General features: G+C 49.4%; 1 protein-coding gene across 1 annotated transcript; it reads left to right on the top strand.

The window, feature by feature from the left end:
* The first annotated feature begins 5065 nt into the window (after positions 1-5065).
* LOC103351909 (rhox homeobox family member 1) lies at positions 5066-6783 on the top strand. Its single transcript, XM_008272940.3, has 3 exons — positions 5066-5308; positions 5500-5848; positions 6433-6783. The coding sequence occupies exons 1-3, from the start codon at positions 5227-5229 to the stop codon at positions 6503-6505; spliced, it is 504 nt and encodes a 167-aa protein (XP_008271162.1). The 5' UTR covers positions 5066-5226; the 3' UTR covers positions 6506-6783.
* The last annotated feature ends 1820 nt before the right edge of the window (positions 6784-8603 follow it).

Below are 8603 nucleotides of genomic sequence, written 5' to 3'. Positions count from 1 at the left end.
GTTGGATTTGCAGGAGGCGCACGCGACTAGGGCGTGGCCAAAGGCTAGGGGGCGTGTCTGCTACGGGGGGGGGCGCTCGCTGTAGGGGGCGTGGCTGTGCGGATAACCGGGCGCTAAAGCTTACCCTTTAACCCTTTACCGGGCGGGGGTGGGGACTTGCCCTAAGGAGATGCGCTGGCTGTGCCAGTTGGTTTGGGGCAGGGGGTGGGGCGGAGGGAGACATCGGGCTTGCGCCCCAGAGCTTCTGGAGAAAGTTCTGGAGAACTTTCTCAGGCGAGAGACGCCAGGGGCTGGAGAACGCGCGGAGGCATCGGCAGCTCCAGTACCCTGAAGTGAAGGCTTTGCCCCTCGAAACGTGGCCGTTCAACACTACTCTCTCCTCCGCAGCTGGTAGCCAGTGCAAAAGTCTCTTGGTGCTGTTCCGCTCCCCTCCAAAGTCCGGCAGTCAGGCTAGTGAGTGAGATGACATGATTGGGTAGGCGACTGCTTGCTAGATTTTTACAACCACGTACTGATAGTTGAGAGAGCTATGCTCTCCGGGGCTTGGGGGGCAGGGGTCTACAGAGGAGAGCTTGGGGTTGGGTTTGCGCAGCACCTGGGTGCTCGGGCGCAAGCTGCAAGAAACCCACCATGCCCCTTGCAGAAGCTCCAGGCACTCCACGTGGAAGTACAAGTGTAGGCTTGTGCCCAGTTTCCTGCATCCAAGAATGTCTGCGCTTCACGTGGCCCCTCCTTTAGCTTTGGAGGCCACTGCGGAGCATGCAACAATCTGCTACATTAAGCTCAGTTCCCAAAGCCCCTGCTGCCAATCGCTCTACAAAAGAGCAGATTCCCTGTGCTGGGCTAGTGCTGTAGAATGGAGTTAATTCCTGCCTTCTCCTCCTCCTTCTCCCTCCCTCCCTCCCTCCCTCCTCCTAGCCCTCCCTCCTCCTTTCCTTCTCACACCCTTTGTCTAGAACTATCCTCCTATTTACCGGTTGTTCCCCACTGATAAATAGCAAGCCAAAAACAGGGCACACTGAAGGCTCAGTGTTTGTACATTCAAGGAGTGTTTGCCACAGGATGCCTTAGGACCCTGAATACTGAGATAGCTCCTAATAAAGCACCTTGTGCTTAGCAATGTGCCTTATTTATCTCACTTTTTACTTTCATAAGCACCATTGTCACCAGGCCCACTTAAATAATAAACCATCTTCATGTTCTCCTCAGAGTACAATGGACCCTACTCACCTCATTTTTTTTTTTTTTGAAAGGCAGAGTGGACAGTGAGAGAGAGAGAGACAGAGAGAAAGGTCTTCCTTTGCCGTTGGTTCACCCTCCAATGGCCGCCGAGGCCAGCGCACTGCGGCCGCCGCACCACGCTGATCCGAAGCCAGGAGCCAGGTGCCTCTCTTGGTCTCCCATGTAGGTGCAGGGCTCAAGCACTTGGGCCATCTTCCACTGCCTTCCCGGGCCATAGCAGAGAGCTGGCCTGGAACAGGGGCAACCGGGACAGAATCCGGTGCCCCGACTAGGACTAGAACTTGGTGTGCAGCCGCTGCAGGCAGAGGATTGGCCTAGTGAGCCATGGCGCCGGCCAATACCTCATTTTCGAAACTTGAGTCATTCCTGTGCCTTTTTGGTTAATGTTGTCAATCTGGGCATTAGAAAAGCTAACATTTACTTAAAATTTTTAGTTAAATCGATTCACTTCTTGAAAAATTACACATCGAATTGAGGCTCATATAAGCTAGTGATCCTGAGCATTTTTTCATATTTCTGTTGTCCATTTGGATTTCCTCTTTTGAAAAATGTCCGTTTAAGTCCTTTGCCCATTTCTCACTGGGATATTTGTTTCATTGTTTGGAATTTCTTGATCTCTTTATATATTCTGGTTATTAATCCTTTATCAGTTGCATAGTTCACAAATAATTTCTCCCATTCTGTCAGTTACCTTTACACTTTCTTGAGTGTTTCTTTTGCAGTACAGAAACTTCTCAATTTGATGTAATACCACTTGTTAATTTGGCTTTCATTGTCTATGCCTCTGGGGTCTTTTCCAAGAACAATTTTCCTATGCCAAAGTCTTGCAAGGTTTCCCCAATGTTCTCTAATAATATTATGGTATCATAATTTGATATTCTTGTGATAAAAATTTATTTATTTATTTTTATTTGAAAGGCAGAGAGACACACACAGAGGTCTTCCATCTGCTGATTCACCTCCCAGATGCCAGCAACAGCGAGGGCTGAGCTAGAAAATAAAAGGCCCAGACACTCAGATATGGAACATAGACATTTCTGACTCCCAGGCTAAATGGCCACTCATCATCCCCTTGTTTTTAGCATCCTGTTTTCTATTTGTATTGAATGTATCACCATGTATACCTTGGTTAATAATGTCCAAGCTTTCATAGATATCTGTGGCACTAATCTGCTAGTCAAACAAGTAAAGAGAATTTTGAGTTGAAAATATACTCTTATTTCTGGTCAGCTCTAGTTAACTAATTAAAGAAATACAATAAAAGCATATGGCATAATAGCAAACATTATTGAGCATGTCCTCTGTGTCAGGGATAGTGCTCAGAGGATAGTTTCAAATCTCAGCTCTGCACGTTTCCCAAGTGCGAGTCTTTGGGCAGGTTACCTAATGTCTCATAAGTGATGCAATATCACCACCTGTACACTTAGAATAACAGCACATCTATGTCTATAGACTTGTTAAGAGAATTAAGTGTGCTAATATAAACAAATCACTTGGCTCCTTGCCTAGAACATAGTAAGAACAAGCTACATGTGAAGTATCTCAGTTAACATCATAACAACGCTATTAGGGAGATGCTCGGATTGCCCCATTTTACAGATGAGGAAACATGTGCAGAGAGAAAAAAAGTAACTCAATGGCTCAGCCAACTAGTAATCCACCAGCAAAGCCATTATGCAGACGCCAGCAGCAGGGCTCCACGGTCCCTGCCCTCCTAAATCCAGGACATTAACCCTATTTGTGGGTGCCAGCGATGTGGCATAGCAGGTAGAGCCGCTGCCTGCAGTGCTGGCATCCCATATGGGCACGGGTTTGAGACCTGGCTGCTCCACTTCCAAACTAGCTCTCTGCTATGTCCTGGGAAAGCAGCAGAAAATGGCCCAGGTCCGTGGGCCCCTGACCCACGTGGGAGACCCAGAGGAAGCTCCTGACTCCTGGATCCTGGCTTCGGATCAGCACAGCTCTGGCCATTGTGGCCAACTGGGGAGTGAACCAGCGAATGGAGGACACCTCTCTCTTTCCCTGCCTCTCCTTCTCTCTTGTGTAACTCTGACTTTCAAATAAATAAATAAATCTTTTAAAAAAATCTTATTTGTGCCTATTTTTGCTTATATGAGCCTCAATTCGATGTGTAATTTTTCAAGAAGTGAATCGATTTAACTAAAAATTTTAAGTAAATGTTAGCTTTTCTAATGCCCAGATTGACAACATTAACCAAAAAGGCACAGGAATGACTCAAGTTTCGAAAATGAGGTATTGGCCGGCGCCATGGCTCACTAGGCCAATCCTCTGCCTGCAGCGGCTGCACACCAAGTTCTAGTCCTAGTCGGGGCACCGGATTCTGTCCCGGTTGCCCCTGTTCCAGGCCAGCTCTCTGCTATGGCCCGGGAAGGCAGTGGAAGATGGCCCAAGTGCTTGAGCCCTGCACCTACATGGGAGACCAAGAGAGGCACCTGGCTCCTGGCTTCGGATCAGCGTGGTGCGGCGGCCGCAGTGCGCTGGCCTCGGCGGCCATTGGAGGGTGAACCAACGGCAAAGGAAGACCTTTCTCTCTGTCTCTCTCTCTCTCACTGTCCACTCTGCCTTTCAAAAAAAAAAAAAAATGAGGTGAGTAGGGTCCATTGTACTCTGAGGAGAACATGAAGATGGTTTATTATTTAAGTGGGCCTGGTGACAATGGTGCTTATGAAAGTAAAAAGTGAGATAAATAAGGCACATTGCTAAGCACAAGGTGCTTTATTAGGAGCTATCTCAGTATTCAGGGTCCTAAGGCATCCTGTGGCAAACACTCCTTGAATGTACAAACACTGAGCCTTCAGTGTGCCCTGTTTTTGGCTTGCTATTTATCAGTGGGGAACAACCGGTAAATAGGAGGATAGTTCTAGACAAAGGGTGTGAGAAGGAAAGGAGGAGGGAGGGCTAGGAGGAGGGAGGGAGGGAGGGAGGGAGAAGGAGGAGGAGAAGGCAGGAATTAACTCCATTCTACAGCACTAGCCCAGCACAGGGAATCTGCTCTTTTGTAGAGCGATTGGCAGCAGGGGCTTTGGGAACTGAGCTTAATGTAGCAGATTGTTGCATGCTCCGCAGTGGCCTCCAAAGCTAAAGGAGGGGCCACGTGAAGCGCAGACATTCTTGGATGCAGGAAACTGGGCACAAGCCTACACTTGTACTTCCACGTGGAGTGCCTGGAGCTTCTGCAAGGGGCATGGTGGGTTTCTTGCAGCTTGCGCCCGAGCACCCAGGTGCTGCGCAAACCCAACCCCAAGCTCTCCTCTGTAGACCCCTGCCCCCCAAGCCCCGGAGAGCATAGCTCTCTCAACTATCAGTACGTGGTTGTAAAAATCTAGCAAGCAGTCGCCTACCCAATCATGTCATCTCACTCACTAGCCTGACTGCCGGACTTTGGAGGGGAGCGGAACAGCACCAAGAGACTTTTGCACTGGCTACCAGCTGCGGAGGAGAGAGTAGTGTTGAACGGCCACGTTTCGAGGGGCAAAGCCTTCACTTCAGGGTACTGGAGCTGCCGATGCCTCCGCGCGTTCTCCAGCCCCTGGCGTCTCTCGCCTGAGAAAGTTCTCCAGAACTTTCTCCAGAAGCTCTGGGGCGCAAGCCCGATGTCTCCCTCCGCCCCACCCCCTGCCCCAAACCAACTGGCACAGCCAGCGCATCTCCTTAGGGCAAGTCCCCACCCCCGCCCGGTAAAGGGTTAAAGGGTAAGCTTTAGCGCCCGGTTATCCGCACAGCCACGCCCCCTACAGCGAGCGCCCCCCCCCCCGTAGCAGACACGCCCCCTAGCCTTTGGCCACGCCCTAGTCGCGTGCGCCTCCTGCAAATCCAACCCAGCGCACACCGCGCGACACTTAGAGCGGCCGTCTAACGGCCAACGTGCGGGCCGTTAGACGTCAGTCAGGCTGATGCTCTGTGACGAAAGAAGGTGCCAGAAAGAGAACGCCGGCCCAGAACTTCGTCGACAGCGCCGAGAGAATGGCCGCTCCCCAGGAGCGCAGCGACGAAGACATGGGCTCCCGCAGCCTGGGAGTGGAGGGGCTGCAGGAAGAAGTAGACGGTCAGTGCCTCCCTCGACAGGCACAGGGCTTGAGGGAACCCCGGGAAACCAGCTCTTCCCTGAGAGAAGCGAGTGGAGCGGGCGCTGCCGCGCGGCGGCGGGCGCCGCTCGCAGACCGCGGCAGTCCCCTGCCTCCCCCTACACCCCAAGCGAGAACGCCCTGACCTTTCTTTGGCTTTGTCCCCGTACAGATGCGACGCCGACCGTGATCGCGGCGGTCGGCGCCGCCGGAGGAGACGCTAAGGAGAAAACCGAGGCCAAAGCGGAGCAGGCAGCGGCCGGTGGAGAAGAAGAAGGGACCGTGGGCGCGGGAGCCCCTGGCCCGGTGGACGGCGGCGACGACGACGCGAACCTGCAGAGCGGCGAGGGCGACCGGGAGCCTGGGCGGCAGCCGCGGGAGGAGCCGGCTCAGGAGGACGCCGAGGGGCGGCAGCCCGACGACGCGCAGTATCGAGTCTGCCGCAGCACGTTCAGCCGCTTGCAGCTGCAGGAACTGGAGAGCGTCTTCCAGCGCACTCAGTACCCCGACGTTTTCGCACGGTAACCGGCTTGCTTGCCGAAGGGGTCGCCCCGGGCTCCCCTAGGCTCCTTCCCTCCCCTCCGAAGTCAGAGGCCCCCTGGAGGTGGGGGTGGGGGTGGGGGCGGGGGCGGGGTCCAGGCTGCTGGAGCGTGGCCGCCGGTGAGCTCCGGGGGTGGGGGGGTGGGGGGCGTCAAGGTCAGCCTTTTCGCGCGTCGTCTAAGTCTGTCGAGTCGGGAAACTCCTGCTTTTGTAAATAACATTTGATGGGCATCAGGTTTGACCCCAGGGTGGGAGCGTGAGCCGCAGGGGGTCCTGCCTTGCCTTTATTGACATTCTTGATAATTTGGTTAGCTAGAGATCTCTTGCTCGGCTTGATTTGTAAATTACTGCGTTATAAATTATTCGTGTTGAATCCGGAGTGTTTTGAACGCTAGTTAAACTCTTCACACAAAGCCAAGCCATCCCCAAAGCAGATTTGTAGCTGGGCATTGCAGAAAAGTGGGCTGGGGCGCTGGGAGCATAGGGGTCTCCAAACAAGCTGTGTGTTGCGTTTCGTCCACAACTGCAGACACTGAGTGAACATTTGTGGCTTTTCTCCTCTCAGAAAGAATCTTGCAATAAACCTGAATGTGACCGAGGCCAGAGTGCAGGTCAGTAAACCTGAAAAGAGAGATTAGGCCAAGATGCCAGTGTAAAACCTGCTCCAGGACGGTGACACCTTTGTCCTTCCCAGACATTCTCAAGTTGCTGTGTTTTTGTTCACTATCCCGTGTTTGGGGAATGAGTTTTGCACTTCGGGGCTTTGGAAGCTGAGAAGTGGGATGAGTAAACCTCAGCTGGTGGAGTTTTCTTGGTGGTGGAAGTAACCTGTTTTCCTAATGGAAAAAAGTTGAAACAAAGCTGGTTCTTTTCTTTGTACAAATTTATATAAATAAAATTCAACTTCTTCTAACAATGCTATCTTTTAGAGAACTTTTGGTGTGAATCATGTTGGGGTTTATTCTTTGCTGTGAAGTATCCATATTTACACACTGTGGAGCTAGATTATGAGATGGTTTAACTGTATGTAGTCATTTCAGATTTTTAAACTAGGTATAAGCTTTTAGCTAAATAAGTAAATTTATTAATGTTCAGGCATTTCATTCACACAAACAGAACACACTGGAAGAGTAACTAACTCTGAGATTGATGGAGGAGATAGGTTAAAATCCAAGTATTTGGTCTCTGATGTTGTTCCTAGTTTGCTTTAAATTGGTGTTGAAAGTGGCAGCCCTAAATTTTACATTTCTGCAACACTGTGATATGTTAGCATGAAAATATTACTGCAGTATTTTCATTAAGGTGGTGGGTGGGAGTGACTTTTAGAAACTTGAAATTTGCCTAAAAATTGGAATAAACAAGCAATTTTGAATAGTTTCACTGACCTAAGAAAGGTAAAAAAAATTAATGTACTCAAATATTTATCCTAATGACATGGCACCAACTGAACTTTATGAGTGAATAATCTCTTGAGGAATTTCTAATATCCAAAGATTTTTTCCTTGGGGATACTATTTTAAATAAGTGGGCTGTCAGGGAGTGGTTGTTTTGGTTTTTGGTGGCACTATTTTAAAGCAATAGTTTATGTGAAATTTCTTTGGATAGGGGGTAGAGGCTGTAAACTCAAACCATATTCTTTTTTGTTAAATAATTAATTTTTTAAGGAATACAAATTTCATAAATATAACTTTAGGAATATAGTGATTCTTCCTATCAGCCTCAATCCCACCCCCGTTCCCACCTCTCTTTCTCCTCCCTCTCTCATTCCCAGTCCCATTCTCCATTAAGATTCATTTTCAGTTAACTTTATACACAGAAGACCAACTCTATACTAAGTAAAGATTTCAACAATTTGCACGTACACACACACATACACATACACACAAAGAACTAGTTTTACAGTTAACTCTTTAAAAATTTTTAAAAATTTATTTATTTGACAGATAAAGTTAGAGAGGGAGACAGAGAGAAAGGTCTGCCTTCCATTGGTTCATCCCCCAAACAGCCGCTACAGCTGGAGCTATGCCAGTCCGAAGCCAGGAGCCAGGTGCTTCCTCCTGGTCTCCCATGCGGGTGCAGGGCCCAAGGACCTCAGCCATCCTCCACTGCCTTCCCGGGCCACAGCAGAGAGCTGGACTGGAAGAGGAGCAACCGGCGGGACAGAATCCGGCGCCCCAACCGTGACTAGAACCCAGAGTGCTGGTGCTGCAGGTGGAGGATTAGCCAAGTGAGCCATGGTGCTGGCCCCTACAGTTAACTCTAATAATACAACTCCCTGAGGACAGAGGTCCTGCATGGGAAGTTAGTTTACAGTGATTCCAATTGTTATTTTAACAATTAACACCCTTATGTATGATGTCACTGACCACCAGAGGCTCTTGACATGAGCTGCCAAGGCTATTGAAGCCTTTTGAATCCACAGACTCCTTCAGTGTTTAGACAGGGCTATAAGCAAAGTGGAAGTTCTCTCCTCCCTTTGACGGCCACTTCTTTCTCCTGGGGTCTCTCTCACAGAGATCCTTCAAGTAGAACATTTTTTTGCCACGGTGTCTTGGCTTTCCAGTCAAACCATATTACCTGTGTTAGTTTTAAATACTGTTTCATTTGCTTTGGCAGGGGAGACTCATTTGTACAATTAGGTCATGGGATCAAATGATTTCTTTAAGACCATAGAAAACCATACATTCTACTAAGAAATATTTTCCAAAGCTAAGTACAAAATCCATGATGAGTTTA

This window comes from Oryctolagus cuniculus, chromosome X (assembly GCF_964237555.1).
Source record: "Oryctolagus cuniculus chromosome X, mOryCun1.1, whole genome shotgun sequence".
Lineage (NCBI taxonomy): Eukaryota > Metazoa > Chordata > Mammalia > Lagomorpha > Leporidae > Oryctolagus > Oryctolagus cuniculus.
This window is presented reverse-complemented; position numbering and strand designations above follow the sequence as displayed.

What these genes read in the sequence shown, in the direction of transcription:
- LOC103351909 (XM_008272940.3), top strand. Translation starts at nt 5,227, where the DNA reads ATGGCCGCTCCCCAGGAGCGCAGCGACGAAGACATGGGCTCCCGCAGC. An exon ending in GCTGCAGGAAGAAGTAGACG is followed by an intron (nt 5,309 to 5,499) that starts GTCAGTGCCTCC and finishes GTCCCCGTACAG; the next exon opens with ATGCGACGCCGACCGTGATC. An exon ending in TACCCCGACGTTTTCGCACG is followed by an intron (nt 5,849 to 6,432) that starts GTAACCGGCTTG and finishes TTCTCCTCTCAG; the next exon opens with AAAGAATCTTGCAATAAACC.